Consider the following 21893-nt stretch of genomic DNA (forward strand, 5'->3'; position numbering starts at 1 on the left):
TAATACATTTTATCACCAGTAGTTTCCCAGGTGAAATTCTTGAATATATTTGATAACTATTATATTACTTGTTTTGCATTCTTTTCAGAATTGTATGTAGTTTATGCATAAAGAAATTTTGTAAATAATGTTACTTTTATTTCATCTTGCAGAAAATTGACAACCTAGTGTTATACAAGTTAAATAATGTTGTTATTATAGTTAATCATGCTTTTAAAAACTTGTGTTCTATTTTTTAGTGATCTGTTAGGTTGTTGTCTTTTACATCAGGTTATTCATATATTGTGGTATTTGCAACAGAACCAATTCATGCAAATTATATAAAACTTCTTTCAAATTTGTACAATATTTTTTTTGTAATTTACATTTCAACAAACAAGTTAGCTTAAAAATACAAACACAGTATGCTAATACATATAACTGTATTTCTATTCAAGAATTTTGCACATGGATGGTGCTAGACATTGGGAATGGGCCAACTGGTGTGGGTACCTGAAACCTTTCTGTCCAGACAGACTTGTGCCTTTGTGATTTTTGCATTATGTCCTTAACTGGTCAAGCTTTAGTGTGTTCTCCCAATTCTTTAGACTCTCATAAGACAACAGAAAGTAACTTTATTCAGGATGACTCTTTATGTGGCAAAAGAAATGTTGACCCTGATAATGTTGGAGATGAATTGCATTTTAAGAGTGTATCATCTCGGATTACTGGATCTTCCTGTGAAGCTCTACGACATGCTGTAGCAGCCTTAAATCGATTGGATGATTTTGCTTGTGAAAAAATTGGTTCAGGATTTTTCTCAGAAGTTTACAAGGTAAGAAAAAGAGTGTTTTTCAAGATTTTAAAATGGAAAACAATTGTTATTTTTGATTTAGGGTTTTTGGATAAAGGAGCATTTTAGACCTGAAAAATACATGTAACCAACTATGGTATTTTGTGTTTCCTGTTATCCTTAGTAATGTGAACTGTCATGTTTTCATAAACTTTGCAGTAAAAAAAAAAAAAGGATGTCTCTACAACCATATATGTAGTTTAACATTAGAGTGTTAGTTTTAGAATACAGATAGATTATTTTGACTACAAGACAAAGAGTTATTATGTTGGGTGCCTGCCAAGAGGAATTGTGCATGCACTACAAGTTTTGTAACAAATACCTTTTTGTTCATATGTGCGGTGTGAAGTTTTATTTCACTTCCATTTTCTTGTTTTCAGAGGAGTGGTCTCTGTGCCAAGTCCTAAAGATAGTGGCTACTTAATGATCTAAGTGTTCTTTTTGTTATGATCCATTCAGCCATTTCTTCCATCTGGTGATAGAGAAGCTTTTATTTATTGGTACATCTATTTTCCTTGCTCTAGGCTTTCTTTTTTGGACATGTGACTACCATGTTCAGGTATCAATCTATTTTTTCTTGGGAACTTGGACCATGAAAGTGGATAGATATCTTGCCCAACTGGATTCTATCCACAAAACAATTTTTGCTTACCACAGGTACAGGTAAATATTAGTCCCTATTTGCTCTTTCCTTTTCAGAATTTAGGTTTCTTGATTGGGTAATCACTTGTTTTTTTGAGTAATAATAATTCTTTTCTTTTCTTCTGTGCAATTATTCAATCCTCATTATTTCTTTTGCTCTGTATTGGTTGTTCATTGTTATCTTGCTCATACTTCCCTCTTTCTAGACAGTTAACTGTTTATTTCATGATATGTTAATGATTGCTATATGGAGATTACATTATGAAAAGGAGGACAGTGATATTTTCTACTGGCAGGTAAGTTGATGCCTTGAGGATGTATCTTCCCTTACTTTTCTATAGAAATGACTGACCTTGGCATGTGTTCTGAGAAAGACAGTGCTCTACTATTTTGTAAATATTAGTTGTAATCTCCCAGTAATATTGAGAGCTATTTTAAAATTTACACTATTTGGATTGTCTTCATGTCTTGGCAAGATCTTTTTTTGTTGATCATAATGCATGCTTGTTTACTTATCTTTGGATTGTTATTTAATTAATATTATTTCTCACTGTGTTTTTACATTGTGTTTGGTCTTCTTCAACTTCTTTGTACTGTTAAGGACCATTTGACAGTTTCATAGTTGTTTTAAAATGGTAGAATAATATTTACTCCTAAATTTATTTTTGCAGTGCTGAACATTATAGTAAAAATACTTTTTTTCAAGTTCTTTAGCATCTCTTATATTTTAACAATACTTCTTGTATTTCTTTCACTAATTGGATGATTGTTTTATACTGTCATGGACAAATAAACCTTCTGGTAGTCTTCATAGGGTTTAACAGTTTGTTATTCAGGACAGTAGCTGGCCATATTATTTATAGAAAATATGTATTTTATCTTAGAAGACATCTTGTGTGTGAGCCCGTGGTCTTCTCAGCATACTCTCATCTTTTTCTTTACATTGTATGAGTAAATTAATGAGCACTTTAGTGTTCTATCTGTCTTCTCTAGTAGTTTCCAGATGATTATGGTTATCACAAACATCTGAAGTACCAGAGCTTACATGTTAAAGCATACTGAGGGTTCCTCCCATTTTATCTTCATTAAGTCAGAGCCAAAGGGAATGAGACATTGGCATCTTTTGCTCTTTATTTCTCCAGGATTTTTGTGCATCCTAAGTATAAATGCATTGAAAAACACATCTAACATAAAGTAGTAGTAAGTAATTATGTATTAATGATAAAATTGAATAGTATACATTTGTCACAGAATTTTTTACAGTGCATTTTTAACAGCAGTTTACATAAATGTTTATACTTGCTGTCAATACCTTGTATGAAAACAAGCAGTGTTATGTTGTCGTAAAATAGTGCAACAATGACAAAGCACTTTGTATTCAGACTACAGTGGTTGTGAAAGTTACATGTATCTTTTAGTTGCATAAGTGTGTAAAAAGTATGAATGATTATATGTAATACCAAACACCAAGTGCTAATGGTCTCTAGAACATAATATTATGCTGTTCAAGTTGCAGATACTTCAACTTTGCATGAAATCTATGTGGACTATTTAGGTAGTACAAGGATTATACGTTAAGCAGAACATCAATTACAGATGCACTGCCAGTCAGGATATAAGCTTCAATGGTCCTCAGAGAGAAGTTGGATACGAGGGAGATTTTCTGCTTCATGCATCACAAACTGACCAGAACTGATAAGACTCACTTTTGTCAGTTGACTTGTATTTAAATTAACTAATTAGACTGTCACATTCATTGTTGTAGTGTTTTACTGCATTAGAGAAGAGTCACATTCATTGTTGTAGTGTTTTACTGCATTAGAGAAGAGTCACATTCATTGTTGTAGTGTTTTACTGCATTAGAGAAGAGTCACATTCATTGTTGTAGTGTTTTACTGCATTAGAGAAGAGTCACATTCATTGTTGTAGTGTTTTACTGCATTAGAGAAGAGTCACATTCATTGTTGTAGTGTTTTACTGCATTAGAGAAGAGTCACATTCATTGTTGTAGTGTTTTACTGCATTAGAGAAGAGTCACATTCATTGTTGTAGTGTTTTACTGCATTAGAGAAGAGTCACATTCATTGTTGTAGTGTTTTACTGCATTAGAGAAGAGTCACATTCATTGTTGTAGTGTTTTACTGCATTAGAGAAGAGTTTGAAATAATGAGTGATTTGACAGATATGATATAGAAAATAAAATTTTATACTGCAATTCAATTTTAATAATTACAAGTATTTTAATAATTTTGAATTTGTGATGCAAACAGAAATTTATTTTAACAGAATGGTGACAAAATAAGAAAATAAGTGTGCTTAATTATATTTAAAAAAAAAATGAAGTTACATTTCTTCAAAGCAAGACTTACAGGATGTGGAAATTGTTACATTTATGCAACTATTTCTTTCTAAGACTGTATACATATTTAAAATGAATTAAAATGTTTCATTAGATAATTTAGTTAGCCAACAGGTTTTAATTTGTTTATTAAGTTATTTGAAACAATAGCAATAAAACACATTTATATATCAAGGATGATAGTAGTTTTGAGTTGATTAGTGATGTATTTACAGTTGATGCAAACTTACTGCTTAATCACAGTGCTCAAGTTAGAGACAGTGCAGGGTTTAATGATATGTAGTAAAAAACTTGTATTACAATATTCATGAACTTTTATTGTGTATATTGTTGAGAGCATTAATACATAGCATTTTTCATTTTTAATGAGACATTTTAATTGTAAAATTGATTTGTAAATTATAGATATTCTCAAAGAATGATTTGAGCATCATTCTCAATTGATTTTTTAATAAATGTAATTTAAAATGAAGTAATTTATTGTGTGAAAACAAGAACAACTTGTGGATGGTATAAAAGTAAATGTCTGAGTGGGTAGCATTTTCTGATGGTATTATTTAATGTATAGTTGCAAGATTTCTTTTAAGATTTAACTTTCCCCAGCAAAACTATGTATGTAGGTATGTCAAATATATTAAAGTACAAGCATGTAACATCTGAGAATGAGAAACCATGTATGTATATCAATGTTTTTATATTTTATTGCTTGATACAATAACTTATCAAAATTGTCAAGGATTTATTGAAATTATATTAGCCTTCTTTTGATAAAGGTTATTGGTCAAGATTGTTTTATGATATACAGATATGTCTTATGTTTTCATTGTATTATTTAAAAAAAAAATAAATATAAGTTAAAAGGAAATTAAAGCAATTTATTGTGTGAAAACAAGAACAGACTTCTGGATGATATAAAATAAATGTCTGATTTGGTAGCATTTTCTGATGGTTTTGTTTTTACCTATAGTTACAAGATTTATTTAATGATTTAACCTCTCCTATGAAAACTATCTGTATAGATATGTCAAATAGATTGAAGTACAAGAATGTAGCATCTGAGAAACTGTATGTTTATCATCATTCTTGTATTTTATTGATTGGTACAATATCTTATCAAAATTGTCAAGGATTTATTGAAATTATATTGACCTTGCTTTGATAAAGGTTATTAGTCAAAATTGTTTTATGATATGCAGACATGCCATATGTTTTCTATTTACTTTATTGGTATATAGACTTTGAAACTTCTTCAGTTATTTATTTTCCAGACCATAATGGTGGTGAAGCATGGTCCAGAAAGGCATTGAGATTACCTTGTTCTGTTTCTTTTGTTCTTTATAATAGGTAACATTTATTCTTCCTGACAGGATATTACAGCAACACATAGCATTCAGACTGAAATATTAAAAACTAGAGTGTTCTTTACTATTATCTCAATGTTACAGCTGATCAGTATTGTGAGAGAACAAATGTCATGATGTGACACTGTCAATTGTACAAAGAGAGTTTCCCTGTTGAATTGCATGCACCTTCCTAGCTCAGTTCTGTTTTCATCATGAGTAGTTCAGCAGATATTCATTTTGAAGGGTGGAAAGCTGACAATTTATTCACTGATCTAATAGTAGTGATTGTCTAGTTGTCTATGCAGGTCTGCACTTTGTATTTTTGTGTGTGTGTTTAAATAAGTCATTTCTATTATCCAACAAATATTTTCAATCTGTATATTTTTCATTCAACTTAAAACTCAGTCAAGTTATCTACTAAATAACAATCCCTTTATTTGCTGATCAAATCTGCTGTTGTAGGCAAGTTTACTTATCTAATATTTCAAGGGAAATCAATTTTACATGTAAATACGATAGTTCCAACATTTGTACCATGCAAAGCTGAATTACAAAACAAAATTGAAGCAATCTAGATACAGTGATGTGTATTACATTATAGTTAATAGTATAAGTTTGTAATTGATTTTAAAGAGATGTTTAAAATATTAAATTGCTGTAACTAACAATTTGATTATATAGTATGTGCGCAGAAAAGGAAAGAGAAAAAATTTAGGGCAAATCAACTTTACAGCAGAGTTGAAATCATAACCTTTTATTATTATTATTATCATATTACATTTTAATATTGACCTATTTATGGTGATAGGTATTACAATTTATCTGAGGCAAGCCCCCAGTTTATTATGTTGTGTAATTAGGTATTACTATTTCAAATAACCAGAAATATGAATTTAAATTTAGAAGGTAATTAAATGCTAATATGCATCAGATTTATGGCATTTGCCAACAAGATTGATATACATAATTTTACTTTTTAACACAAATATATCTTAATGTAGAAAAAAAGCAATACAGTTTATAATAATACTTATTACTGATAGTCATTATAAAGAATGGTTTATATACAAGAGTTTACAAACTAATGGACAATACTGATTGTTAAATCTTGTCTAGAACTGAATATTTTATCAATAATCTAGGTCCATGAGAAGCAGATTAATTCTGAGTTGATATTGTCACACCATGCTAAAGCTAGCTAGCTTGGTTGGTCTTGTATTGGTTACAAGCTGACTTTTTCCAGTGATGAAGAAATTTAATGTCCTTGTAGAAATACTAATGTCTGAAGTTGAACAGTTTGTAATGTTCTAAATCTATGAACATTCCTGGTTCAATTCTGTAGGTTTTGATTAATAGGCATTAATCACAATTATAACTTCTGAGGCCTACAGCACACTGACTGTAGCTGTTTAATAACATTCTTCTTATATTGTTTTTCAGCTACCTGCTTTTATATGAATCATGTGAGTTTCTAGAAGTTTCAAAAATGTTCTAACACTTTTTGTAAAACAAAATTGTTGATTCTTACTCTCAATAATCTTCTACAAATTTCGAGAACAGGTGGATTGAGCAATACACAGTCAAGAATATATGTGACATGCAAAAAAACTATATTGAAATAAGTGTAGATGTTAAAATAAATGTATAATGGTAAATCCATTACAACAGTTTAAAAGGAGCTTTATTATTCTTGAGGAAATGACTTATTGGCAGAGATCAGTAACATAAGAAGTGTAATACTTTTAAAATGGTGTTTCATATTACCTTTGCTGGAAATTTGTTTAGGGCCTATAAAAAGATTTGGTAACAATTATTATACATCTTATTGTTATGTAGTATCAAAACTACTGAAACTTTGTTTGTTGTTTCTCATATATCACATGGGCAACAAATGTGGTATACTTTGTCCATAAGATTTTTTCATGTTATCTGATATTTATGAAACAAACAAACAAACACATACATACATACACACACACACATACATACATACATACATACATACATACATACATATTAGATTCTTTATCCTTTTAGCCTATTATTTCTACAACCTCAGTCACTTTCAGTACATGATTGTATGACCAGTGGCCTATAAAATCAATCATGTGAAGCTGTCTTTACTGGTGGATTCAAGAGTGGTGTGGCCACCCATGTTTTTTTGTTTTGTTTTTTTATATAATTTTATAACTCTGTGCCTTTTGCTCTTACATACTTGACTTTTAAAAATAAATAATTTCAATGAAAGATTTTTTTTTCATGCCTTATCTAGTAGCTATAGGCTACTAATTTGTAATATTATATGTAAGTTTTGATATATAATCTGGCTGTATCAGTATAAATGTTGAAATTATATGGCATTCATCTAGGTGACCACACTTCTCTCTTCAAAATCCTAGATTTGCTATTCACTGTCTTGGTATTATATGAAAACATGAAGGGGTCAAAGTGTATGTAGATATAATTCCTAGATGGTAGTCGGTTATGTGTTAGTTATTTAGGTTAATATAACAATAGGTGTTTGTAGATATTCAGATGTCTTTTTGTCTTGCTGATACTTTACAAAGCACTTGAAATAATGTTTTAAAAAAGAACAAAAAATTGATTGTTGTTATTATTTAGATTGTTTGTTTTCTTATAACAAAGCCACATTGAGCTCTCTGCTCTGTCCACCGAGGTAATTCAACCCTCTAATTTTAGCATTGTAAATCTCAAGACTTACTGCTACATCAGCAGGGGATATATTATTTGGACATGAGTTATTGTTCTCAAAGAGTATGTGGTTGATGCATGTGTGAGGCCTTCTCAGGAAATCCAGAAAAGCTTCAGATGATTTATACATGATTTCCTCTGTTTTAGGCCTGGCATGGCCAGGTGGTTAAGGTGCTTGACTCGTAATCTGAGGGTTGCAGGTTCGAATCCCCGTCACAAATACATACTCGACCTTTCAGCCGTGGGGGCATTATAATGTGACGGTCAATCCCACTATTCATAGGTAAAAGATCAGCCCAAGAGTTGATGGTGGATGGTGATGACTAGCTGCCTTCACTGCTAAATTAGGAACAGCTAATGTAAATAGCCCTCGTGTAACTTTGCGCGAAATTCAAAAACAAACAAACAATCCTCTCTTTTAACATCACCCAGTGATGTTTCTGAGTGTAATTACGATAACTATCAGTTTTTATTTTGTTTTAAAGAAAAAGAGATGACTGTACTTGCATTTCCCAACCAGCACACACTGTGATATAACTAAAACCATTTAAAAATTGTGTTTGTTTTTGTTTCAGTAGTGTTGAATATACAATGTTTAAAGGCCATTTTACGATGCATTTTGTTTTGCGATTACACTATGTAACACAAATTTTGTTCCTGGATAGTATGTGTTATTTCTTAATTGGTTATGTTGTAAAAGTACAAGAAATGGCCATTATTCCCTTCAAACTTTGCTTTTCTGACCTGGAAGATGAAATTTAGAAATTAACTTATTTTCTATGTAAAAATGGGAAAACTTGCACATTTTCAATTACATAAGGTCTGAATAAAACAACATATGAATCAAGATTTACATGTATTTATACTAAAGTTATACAAAAATGAACACAAATGTTTAGAAGTGAATAGTTTTTCAAGATTTGCGACCGTAGTGTAAATCACTTTCACGTATCAGCCCCCAAATATAGTCTCCCATCATGTTTTCCTTATATGCTTCCAGGTCACAAAAGCAAAGTTTGATGTGAAAAATAGGTCTTTTCCATTTACTTTAGGCATAAGCAATTGAGAAATAACACTTTGTGCCCAGGAACAAGAAAAAGTAAATATTTTGTTACATAGTGTTCTTATCCTGAATTCAAAGCAAATTAACCCTTGTTCATTTAAAACTTTTGTCAATTACTAATTACACCTTATGCCTTTAAAAGAAGTTTTATTATTTTTTGAACTATTTAGTCATGTTTAAATATTTAAGTAATTGTTACTTAAAAAATGAATATTTTAAAATAATAGCAGATTTGCAAAAGTATTTCAATATTTAAACTATTTTATTCATAAATGAAAATTCAAAATAATTGTATTTGTTTTGAGCATGATTGCATATTGTTTGTTAATCTATACTTACATGCCAGTGATACTTCATTTAAGGGTGTTAAACATTTTATCCTACCAAGTAGCATGCCCCCCAGTGGCTCAGTGGTATATCTGCAGACTTACAACGTTAAAAACCGGGTTTTGATACCCGTGGTGGGCAGAGCACAGATAGCCCATTGTGTAGCTTTGTGCTTAATTCAAAACAACAGTAAAACAACAATCAAGTGGCATTTTTCAGTTTTAACTGAGTTAAAGTGTTTACTACTCCAATTCTCTTAACTTTTAAAGTCACATTCCTAAAATTTAATAAAGTTTTTTTTGTTTGGCTCCTGAGACAATTTTCAGTAGGGTCAACTTCAATTTACTAAAAAGCAGTAGGTACCAAATTTCATCCACCAAGAGCAGGGGTGGGCAACTTATTTTTCATAGAGGCCACAACTGTGGCTAATGAAAACAACGTTGTCTACACTATTAAAAAAAAATTGAAAGATGTTAGTTTAATCAAGATAATTGCATTTCAACTAACCTTCAATGTGAAAATTTATGGGGTTTTCATCAACAAGTTTTGTGAAATTTGGCTTAATATCTATGCTCAATGAGCATCTTAGCTCTGCCTCTAAATTTATGTCAGTAAGCTGAGATCTGTATCTACACTTCGAGAAAATCTAGCATACAAAATGTTGACTCACACATCCATATGGATCCAAATATGAAGAATAATTTTGAAATTGTTATCTTTAAATTTGGAAGACTCTCATTTATCAGAATAGTGAGCTTAGGAGCAAGAAAAACTAAAACATTTGCTATATAGTGTTATTTTCACCAGTTTCGTATGTTTCTAATTTGTTTCAGAGAAATGATTGTATAAAAACAACAAATCTTTATTGCAAACAAGGTGTCATATGTATGTAGTGTTTATGGAAATCTTTGAACCTCTTTAGCTTATTAATTTAAGTGTGAATGTTTGTTTTTTAATTTTGCTCAAAGCTACACGAGGGCTATCTGCACTAGCCGTCCCTAATTTAGCAGTGTAAGACTAGAGGGAAGGCAGCTAGTCATCACAACCCATCGCCAACTCTTGGGTTACCTCTTTTATCAACGAATGGTAGGATTGACCATCACTTTATAATGCCCCCACGGCTGAAAGGGCGAGCATGTTTGGTGCAACAGGGATTCGAACCCGCGACCCTCAGATTACGAGTCGAACGCCTTAACCCACCTGACCATGCTGGCCCTTATGTGTGAATACTATTATTGTATTGCATCTAAGTTACTATTGGTTATTATATAGCTTTTTTGCTATTTAATTATTACTGCAAATTTATTTTCATAAAAAGAAAATTTAAAATTATGATATGTGATGTAAAAGCCTAATTGCATTCTTCACTCCTCTCTCTACTGTGGACTGCACTTTTGCTTATTCAAGACTCATCTGTGAATGTCCGAGTCAGCAACCCAGAAAAATACATATCATCATCATTTCCAAGTTTACTACACTGGTGTTTTTTGGTTTTATTACATTGCTGTTGTAGCTTGCTGATAAATACAGCAGATTATCAGTCAGTTGGTCTTCCACCTTCTGAGTTATCTCACTTCATAACAAAGATGTTATTTTTAACAGTTGGACTTCGAAGCAGCACAATTAGGGAAGACACCTTCCCTTCTGACTTAGATATCTAGTTATTTTTAAAGATGCACCATGAATTCATATGTGTTTTATAAAATATCGTAGTATTATCAAGCTTTAATCCACCAAAGCTAAACCACGTAGTTGATCTCTAGATTTACATTTGACTATGGATTCTGCTTTAAAAATATTAGGAATTTGTATTGACATAAGCAACTATGCTTATGGTACATTCTAAATAAATACTCAAACTCTTTAAAAGTTTCATATTTGACATTTGGTGTTCGTACTTTGGAGGCTACATGCTTTAATGCAAAAAAGCTGATTTCCTGTTATGTCTTTAAGTTATGTATCCAGGTGATGTTGAGCTGGTTAGATCTGTTCTTCTAAAGCATTTAACATCTGATGAACAATCTATTTGGTACAGTTCGTATGGTGACATTAACAAGGTTCTTGGAAGTCCTTCAGGGCAGCAAGCAGACTTTGTCCCGCAGAAAGTAGTTGAAGGTCAAGAAAACAAGATCATTGCTGTGGATGATTTACATTTGACTATGATGGTACATTCTAAATAAATACTCAAACTCTTTAAAAGTTTCATATTTGACATTTGGTGTTCGTACTTTGGAGGCCATTCCCAGGTGATGTTGAGCTGGTCAGACCTGTTCTTCTAAAGCATTTAACATCTGATGAACAAACTATTTTGCTGTGGATGGTGACCATTCCCATTTACCATATGTCCCAGTGTCTTATAAGTTAAGAAATTGCATACACCAGATGTAATTAAATGATTTATTTAACACCATTTGTACTATCCATTTTTTCGCGTTTTACTGATGGCTAGGATGGTTCAGTCATTGTGGTGACCTTGTAGTTGTTCACAAGATCTTTTGTAAGGGCTTTAGTGCTTACTGCAGAATTATATACAATTTCCTTTGTATTTGAATCACATAAAAAATCAAATGCTTTCACTAACACAACTGTTTTTTGCTGACCCTACAGTCGTTTAATTATACTTTGTCTTTTCCACCTTCGCACAAAACTGCATATCCTTTTTATATATTCACTCACTGTTAATCCAGTTTTACTGGATATCTGGCCATGTTGATATCGGCGGAAATATCCAAACCGTGCGTCGATTTTAAACATTCTACCAGTTAGGATCTCATTGTCATTTAATAGAAGCTTTGGGAAGAATAACAGACCTACAGACTTCTCTAGTGTAATATAGGCCAAATACTTCGCACAGGTTTCATAAGGGAGAATTTGCATAGCGAAGCTCTGGAGTGACTGTTGTTTCTTAAATAATTACTGTGAATTCCTTCGTGTTGACCAGCTAGTCTGTGGACAGTGTGAGATTTATTTGACAATCGTCAGTATTGTATATTCTTGCTGTCGCTTCGTTATTCAGTGATGTAAATATTTTAAACTTATTTATTTACATACTGGAAAGCAACACTGTCCATCATAACATATTTAAAGACCGCTTGAATTCACAGTTACAGATAATTTTTATTGTTATCTCGTACATTTACACGTGTTATGTGTATTGCTTATATGTATTTATACTTACAATTTTCAACTTTGCGTTTCCACTTTGTTTATTTCGTTTAGCGCAAATGACTGGTTGTCTTGCGCCCTCTAACCACGAACCTAAAATTCAGATGGTTAGGGCGTTATATTCACAACCTTCGGGTTGCGGCTTCGGATTGTCGCGTCGCCAAACATGCTCGCTTTGTCAGACGTGGGGAGCGTTATAAAGTGGCGGAAGTATTAATGTTCCTACTATCGCACCCAAATTGAGCTACCACAACGAGTGGTAGGAGGAGGGGGTGATGTCATCAAGGATAACGAAGTGATATTTTTAAAAATTGCTACCAGGAGCGCATCATTAATAATGTGTTACTAGGCCGCCATGACAGATGGTTATTATGTCAGTGTTGAAATTATAGTTCGATATCACAGAGGACCACAACTGATAGTTACGTAATAGTATCACAAAGTAGAAAACGTGTTTCTAGGCAGCAATGATTCATACATGTCTTATCATGTGGGTAATTAATCATTAATTGGATAGTTAATTAATTAAATTGTCATGCGGAAAGAACAGTTAAGACTACTTCATTTATAATTAATTAGTTCTAAAAAGGATACTTAACACTAATTAATTAAACCAATTATAATTAATTCATTAAATCATCATATGAAAGGATGCTTAGCTCTATTTCAATTATTAACTCATCATAAAAAAACGTAACACTAATTCATTAATGCATTTATAATTAATTTATCATAAAAGGATGTTTGTCATTAAATTAATTACATTTCCTTAACACGTGAATAGTCCTAAAAGGATAATATTGTAACACTTATTCATTCACTCAAGTGATTAAAGATTCTTAGTACTAAATTACTACATTCCCTATCCTGAAAGAAGTATATCTTACCCAGTCTAGCGCATACAATAGATAACTGTAGATTTAAATCACCCTAAAAAGGATGATATCATACAATAATTAAAAGTTATGCTTTTATTAATCTAAACTTATACAACAATTTACAACGTTTACTGTGTAATAACACTTTTAGTAATTTGACTTTATAACATGCTGTAATATTTACACATGATACTCTTATGTTTTAGAAGGTAGACTTGTACATATGTATATATTTAATTACTATAATTTCAACAACTGTACATAGGATACTATGATGGCACTTTCACATATGATCAATGCCTAGATTTAATTCAGCTGAAACTGTTATTTTGCATGTTTTTATATCTGTATTAAAACATTTTGCAACAACTAAATGACTTACTGTTAATCCGTCCATATTTATATAGCCGTTTATCACCTCCGAACGTCCACAAATATTGTGAAAATATAGAATTATATAACGTCTTTCTGTGCTCTGTAGGACACTTACTGCTTCACAAATCATACATATCATAACCAATAACTGCCCTACAACTGAATATAATAAACGAAAGACATGCTGATTACTATAATTTAAGTGGTTTTGATATGGTTGATCGTGCATTTTGTTTCTCCATTTTCTATTATATGTTCACAAAACTAACCAGTTCATATTCGATATCGCCACCCTCCTGAGTGACACAGCGGCATGTCTGTAGATTCATACCACTTGAAACTGGGTTTCAATACCCTTGATGATATTCCATTGTGTAGCTTTGGGCTTAATTCCAAACCAACTAACCGTATCTGACATCAAACTAGAATACATATACTGATAGTTGTAAGAAAAATGATGGTTGTAGTACATGATCAAAGAGTAGTCATGTAAAGCTTTCTTTAACTCAACACAGTTTACTAAGTGCTGATTTTGTTGAAATGTAGAAGAACAAAGTTTCATGAAAGCACACCAGTTTGAAGAAATATAAGTAAAGTATAATGAATCACAGATGAAGTACTGGTGGTCACTGTTTGAAGTGTTTAATACTGACAATATTGGTAGAAAAACCAAAGGATTAGAATCACCAAGTCTGTTTCGTATTGATTGGTTAGCTAGTTCAAGGACCACAAATTATAAACCAGGTGATTAATATTCACTTTTGGAGATTGCTAAATGTATTCAGTTAGAGTGTAATTGTAACAATAATCTGTTTATACATAATGTATTTAATAATTAACTCTACGTATGTATTAATTAGTTTTACTGAAATTTAAAAGTCGGCAAACAGTTATTTGCATAATATTTAAATGGTTAATTTTTCACACAACACAAATTATTATATACTGTAGTGGAAAACTATCAGATCGTTTCAATCCACTTAAGATATTTTATTCTACTTAAACGGGTGACAATACACTTGAAACAGATGGTTCAATTTACAAAGATGTAGAGACGAATATCACTTACATACATTTTTTATTTAATTAAAGTGCACATTTCTAAAATAAAATTATCAATAATAAAAACATTGTCGCTATCTATGTAAGTTAATTATTATTTAAGCAATTAATTTACTAATATAGAAAACAGCAAAACATACCATTTTCTATGGATTATTCACTTTAAATCATACCATATAGATAAAACACATACAACTTTGTAGCTATCTTTCTGTGTCGTTGAAAGTATCTTAAAAAGATTAAAATTCAAATTTCTGTTTGATCAATAACATTTCAGTCAAACTTTTACACTATTCTATTGTCAAGTATTTGTCACGTAGTCACTGATGCATAATAATTGAAGGCAAGATTGTCCTTGTGTTTAATTGCCATATAATTGTTTTATCACATTATTAGTCACATAGAAAAATATACAATGATAATCGTAAAAGAACCTTTAGTTATAAATCAAGTGATTATTGGTTGACTTGTTCAGGTATTCAATAAGCACACGAAACATTTGTGACAAAACTAATAAGCTATTTACGAAAGCTTCTTAGCTTACGAAATACTAATATACACCTCATTCTAATAATACCTTCCACATATACTTGTTCTAGCAAATTATTAGTTACCACAAACAGAAGAAGAAGTGATCACAGCTTCTTTATTTTACAAACTGTCCATAACGTTCCATACACCTGACAACTAAACTGTCTGTCCCTCCTTTGTACTGATCTAACCACTCCCGTAAAACTTAAAACTGACACGTTACATACAGTATAAGTATCATATACTCAAACATTGGGTTTACTGTCTGTCATTACAGAATAGACTTTGCAAGCAAAACAAATCGTTTGCCCACTATACATTAATTCTGACAATAATTTTGTATAAAAAAAATTTATATAGTCTCACACTTTACATAACATTGCGGAAAGCTAAATGTATATGTTAAATAATTAATTATCGACATGGTGAAACGTATTGTATTAGTCGTGGTTGCCTCTTGTGGTTTTTAGAAACATGTTTTCTACTTTTTGATAATACTAGGTAAGCATCCATCATGGTCGTCTGTCTGATGAGTTACATTTACAAGAGTGCAGAGAAGTGCAAATGTCCACTCTTACTCTCAGTGACATTATGGCAGTCTGTTATGGCTGCCCAGCAACACGTCCCTAACGACGCGTCCTTGGTGCCATCTTTTGGAACTGACCTCGTCATCTTTGATGACATCACCATTTTGACGCGATAGTGAGAACCCTATTACTGACGGTCAGTCCCACTATTCGTTGTAAGAGAGTGACCTAAGGGTTGGTGGTGGGTTATGACGACTAGCTGTCTTCCCTCTGGTCTTGGCTCAGCATGACCAGATGGCTAGAAAGCATGAATTGTACTCTGATTGTCGCGGATTCGTATCCCTGTCCCACCAACTATGCTTTCACTTTTAGCCGTGGAGCGTTGTAATGTTAGGATCACTCTCGCTATTCGTTGGTAAAACAGAAACACAAGAGTAGGCGACGGTTGATTATGGCTGCTTGCATTTTCTTAAGTCTTTCACTGCTAAATTAAGAATTGCTAGCGCAGATAGCCCTCATTTAGTTTTGCGTGAAATAAAAAAAAACAGACCTAAATTTTATGTTCTAGTCTGTGTTTGATATTTCCTACATTATATTTTGTCTTTTATTTTCATGCGTTTTCTCTGTGTTTGAGCTCAGTGACAGTTGTTCTCGCGAAAACAAAATTCTTACATCATAATGTAATATGTGAGAATTAAAAAAACTATATATTTCAACATTGTATAAATATACGTAAAGCGCTCTTTCTGTTATTGTCATTGAAGTGCAATGTAATGCCCGCAGATGGAGTTTGAATCTTGCTTATAATGCAATGGATGTCTTAGAATACAAGTAGCTTAAAACAAGTTGTTTCCCTGTTTATTTATAGTTTATATGTTTTATAGTTTCACGGCGTGTAATTTTGATCTTAAACGCATCCAACTTTGTTTTGCGTGCATTATCCTGGTCTAACACAACACCTTAACGATTGATCAAAGCAGGCCTCTCTTTTCTTTCAGTGCAACATTCAAGCACTCTAACTGTTGACAATAGAAGTCTGATGTAATCGTTACATTGAGCAGCAGCAACTCAAAGTGGATCACACCAACAATATCCCACGAAATGCTTAACAAGACTTTTCTAGGGTTGAGGACCATTTTGGACTGTGCTTTAGCCAGTTTACCTGCAATGAGCCATTATCTGCGGCGCTTAACATTTTTATGACATACATTTTTCAGCTCCAGTCACTAACATGTCCAAAAATGGTGAGTTACATTTACAAGAGTGCAGAGAAGTGCAAATGTCCACTCTTACTCTCAGGTCCGCTTCTGTCAAGTCACGGGATACCCAGTTTCCAAGTTCTGACACCTTTCCAAACTGTTGCAGATGACGGTGAACTGTTGAATGGGTTGAATTAAGTTTCTGTGCTTGTTCTTCAACTGTTACAGCACAATCTTCATTAAGTGCAGCTAGCAGCAAGTCATTATTAAACTCAACAGGACGACCTGAACGTTGCACATCACTTAAGCTGTAATCACCTCATTGGAACTTCTGAAACCACCTTCAACATTTTATTACATTGGGAGACCGTAAACCCTTTGAATGTTTCGTGTAGTTTCTGCTGGACCATTGCCTTTTATTTATCTGAACATTTTTATACACGCCCTACTACATATTTTAGTCATTAAAGTTTTCTACAAAGACAGAACTTATGATGCACTTTCTGTATTAAATTTTCTGACATTACTTATGTGATGAACTGATATATTTTAGGGAAATTGATTTGCATTTACACACTTATTCAGTTACTTGTATACTTACGTCAGTTATTCTGATACGTTCGTCTGAATTCATAGGTAACTCACAAAATGACTGGACAAATTATGGTTCTCAAGATGAACACGTCTCTTAGCAACCGCCAGAACATGCTTCGAGAGGTGCAGTTGATGAATCGACTATCTCATGCCAACATCCTCAGGTACAGTGGTCATATTTGTTATAAAGACTATCTTATTCCAAAACCCTCGGGTATGGTGTTTAAATTCGTTCGAATCGATTGCCTTGTGCCAAAATCCTCGAATATGGCGATGAAATTCATTAGAATCGACTGTTTTATGCCAAAATTCTTAGGTAATCAAATTTATTAGAACCAACTACCTCATGTCGAAATATTCATGTGCAGTGCTCAAATTTATTAAAATCGATCACCTTGTGGCGAAATCCTCGGGTACAGTGATTAAATTAATCAGAATCGACTGCGTCGTATTAACATCCTCAAATACTGTGATCAAATCTATAACAAGTGGCTGCCTCATATCAAAATCCTCATGTACGGTTGTCATATTTATTAGAATCGACTGTCTCGTGCTAACATCCTCATGTACAGTAACCATAATTATTATTTTTAGGATTTATTTGTGTCTGAAGTATAACATAAACGTGTTTTATATTTTATATGCTTAAAAATACTTTTCCAAAGAAAGTGTTAATTGTTAATGATTAAACATATAAGGAAGAAACAGATGACGTCTGTAAACAAATAAAGAAAATAAACTTTTAGCGATGGAATTTGTTTACACGTCTTTAATATCTTGTTGTCATGTTTATTCCGTGATGACGAGAAAGCCCACTTGCAGAGAAAAATATATATGTAAAAACGGCTGGTATGGGTTGAGAACATTTTTATGTAGAGGAGCGAACAACGTTTCGACCTTCTTCGGTCATCGTCAGGTTCACAGGTTTGTGAAGGTCGAAACGTTGTTCGCTCCTCTACATGAAAAGAAACAACTTGTGAACCTGACGATGACCAAAGAAGATGTGCACCAGCAATACCAAACGTTGGGCGCTTCTATACCCGATTCAATTTTATTACTCATAAGGATTTCTACCAGCCTACCCTAAAACTCAAATTATTTTAGGCTGGATTAGAGTAAATTAATCTATGAGGTAAGATACATCAAACTAAAGAGTTTGATCTCCTGAGTCCAAAATTCTAATTATATCTCAAATTGATCCAAAGATGACGGAGATATGAAATAAGTTTGTACCAGAAAAACAAACAAACAAACTCAGCCATTCTATGAGCTGCTACGTCGCAACTACCAAAAGTACTGGGAAATTAATTACATGAGTAGCGTTTTCAGTATAGCTATAAAAAAATATATGTGAGTAAACTCCAACAGTTACCTTTTAGTCTCTCGTCCCTCAAAACTGGATTGCAAAATAAGGTTTCCGTAATTTTATAATGTAAACAAATTTATTTAATTACTTAGTTCAAGTCAAAAAACCAAAAACTGATGTTTTAAAGATGTTTCAAAAGTCATTTTCCACGTCCAGTAGTTCTATACAGGAACTGTCAAATTATTGTACGTTTAAAAATGGAGCATATGTAAATTCACAACATTTTGACTTCAGATCTAAAATAATAACCGTACTTTGTTTGTTAAATTTCGATCAAAGCTGCTCGGAGGTTATCTGCGTTAACCTAGAGAGAGTGTATTTAGTCAACATCATTCACCGCCAATTCTTTGGCTACTTTTTCATGTTGAACAGTAGGTTTGAGCGTCATTGCAAGTAATGTACCCATAAACACATGCTAATATATAAAAGGCACGTAGGGGAGTCCCCTGCATTCTACAAACATTTTTTGTTATCATATTATGACACACTTCAGACACAGAAATTCCTCCACCCCACTTCTGAACTCATAGTTATGCAACTGTGGGGTGCGAACTAAGGATCTCAAATTCACAGTCCATAATGCTAGTCTCTGGGCCGCGCTAGGCCGAAGATGGTACAGTGAATCTTATTTTGACTTCTGTCGTTTTAAACCATGTTTGTGAATGTGGAATCGTTGTTCGCTCCTCTACATAAAAAAAAAAAAAAATTCAACCCATACCAGCCGTTTCTACATATACACTCACATGTTTATTGTTACAATTGAATTGTTATAAATTCTGATAATAGTTTGTGTAGGTTTGTTTGTTTGTTTGTTTTGGAATTTCGCACAAAGCTACTCGAGGGCTATCTGTGCTAGCCGTCCCTAATTTAGCAGTGTAAGACTAGAGGGAAGGCAGCTAGTCATCACCACCCACCGCCAACTCTTGGGCTACTCTTTTACCAACGAATAGTGGGATTGACCGTCACATTATAACGCCCCCACTGCTGGGAGGGCGAGCATGTTTGGCGCGACTCGGGCGCGAACCCGCGACCCTCGGATTGCGAAGCGCACGCCTTAACGCGCTAGGCCATGCCAGGCCTGTTTGTGTAGGTGTGTAAACTTTAAAGAATTGCCATGACAATTCAACGACTGTGGGTTACGTAGCAAGTACTGTTTTATTAACTTCCGCTCAGCAATAATGTATATTTGTAATATAATACATGTAATCTCCATTTTTTAAACATCGTCGGCATTTTACACCTACCTTTGTTTCCATTATATCTTGAAATACTGGATATTGACCTGTTATAGGGTGTTTTTTCTGTACTTGCAGCAAGAGAACTCACTAGAAAACAAGTTTACAAAACTATAAACCCCCAATTTACATGGTGTAAAACTTTTATTGATAAGGAGAGAACAATGTTTCGACCTTCCTAGGTCATCTTCAGGTTAAGAGAGTTTGAATGTGACCGTTGACGGACACATGTCATAAATACGAGAGTATAAAAGGTTGCGGGATTGTAGGGGGCGTTGCAGGTGAATGTTACATTATTAATTAGTATCGGTATAATAAAGATGTTCCTTTATATTGGTTTTAGTTGCTGTATAAGTAAAGCTTCTTTGATTTTGCGTTTGTTTGTATTTGTTTCTCTACTTAATAACTGTGTGTTTTCTATGGTTATGTTATGTTTATTTACGTCCATTACGTACATTAATTTGACAGTTCCTGTATAGAACTACTGGACGTGGAAAATAACACTTGATACATCTTTAAAACATCATTTTTTTTGGTTTTTGACTTGAACTTATTAATTAATTAAATTTGTTTACATTATAAAATTACGGAAACCTTATTTTGCAATCCAGTTTTGAGGGACGAGAGACTAAAAGGTAACTGTTGGAGTTTACTCACATATATTTTTATTGCTATACTCAAAATGCTACTCGTGTAATTAATTCCCCAGTACTTTTGGTAGTTGCGACGTAGCAGCTCATAGAATGGCTGAGTTTGTTTGTTTGTTTTTCTGGTACAAACTTATTTCATATCTCCGTCATCTTTGGATCAATTTGAGATATAATTAGAATTTTGGACTCAGGAGATCAAACTCTTTAGTTTGATGTATCTTACCTCATAGATTAATTTACTCTAATCCAGCCTAAAATAATTTGAGTTTTAGGGTAGGCTGGTAGAAATCCTCATGAGTAATAAAATTGAATCGGGTATACACACGCCCCACGTTTGGTATTGCTGGTCAGGTGCGTAGATTCTGGGGGGATGGGGTATACACCCCCTTCATTTTAGGTGGGGGGTATGGTGCATACAGTCATCCCCCTACAGTTTGGTCTGTTGAATTGTTTTATTGCATCACAGGCCTACAAATTGTGTGTTTGTTCTCGTGATTCTCACCAATCGAATTACATAATTAGGCCTAGATGTAGGCTTTTTCAGAAGCCGAAATGTACATCTTTAATATAGGCGTGCTTCTAAGCCTTTCGATCTAAGCGATAGTTCGTAAGTATCAGTCAGTAGGCCTAAGTATACATGCAAGTATCGTGGCAACAAGATTACTCTGTGACTGCATGTTTACAGCTTTCAGGTTCGCGTAATCAGAAATTACCAATTTGCAAATTGAACAGTGCACATAAGTGGTTGCAAAAATCATACCCCTATAGAGTGTAAAAAATATACGCCCCTGTTGCTGATGTACAAAAATATAGCTATTAAAAGGGAAACAAAGATATCATAGATTTATTTACTCTAATCGTGCCTAAAGGAATTTCAAGTGCTTCGATTATTGAGGATTCCTTCATGTTTTCGTGAAGAAACTGTTAATATAATGTAGATAGGAGTTAAATTGAGGTGAACGATCCGGAACGGAATTTTGCTACTTGAGGATTAAAGTCGTGAGTGTTACAGGTCTCCTAAATGGAATGTCAC

At 33.0% G+C, this 21893-nt stretch overlaps 1 protein-coding gene across 3 annotated transcripts in view; it reads left to right on the forward strand.

Moving 5' to 3' along the window:
* Positions 1-21893, forward strand: part of LOC143240713 (dual specificity testis-specific protein kinase 2-like) — a 68599-nt gene that overhangs the window by 8303 nt on the left and 38403 nt on the right. For all 3 annotated transcript variants that reach the window (XM_076483625.1, XM_076483646.1, XM_076483635.1), the window contains exons 2-3: positions 438-814; positions 17652-17773. In XM_076483625.1, the coding sequence (XP_076339740.1) occupies positions 542-814; positions 17652-17773 (395 nt within the window). In that variant the 5' untranslated portion in view covers positions 438-541. The remainder of the gene's footprint in view (positions 1-437; positions 815-17651; positions 17774-21893) is intronic.

Source organism: Tachypleus tridentatus, chromosome 2 (genome assembly GCF_004210375.1).
Source record: "Tachypleus tridentatus isolate NWPU-2018 chromosome 2, ASM421037v1, whole genome shotgun sequence".
Classification (NCBI taxonomy): domain Eukaryota; kingdom Metazoa; phylum Arthropoda; class Merostomata; order Xiphosura; family Limulidae; genus Tachypleus; species Tachypleus tridentatus.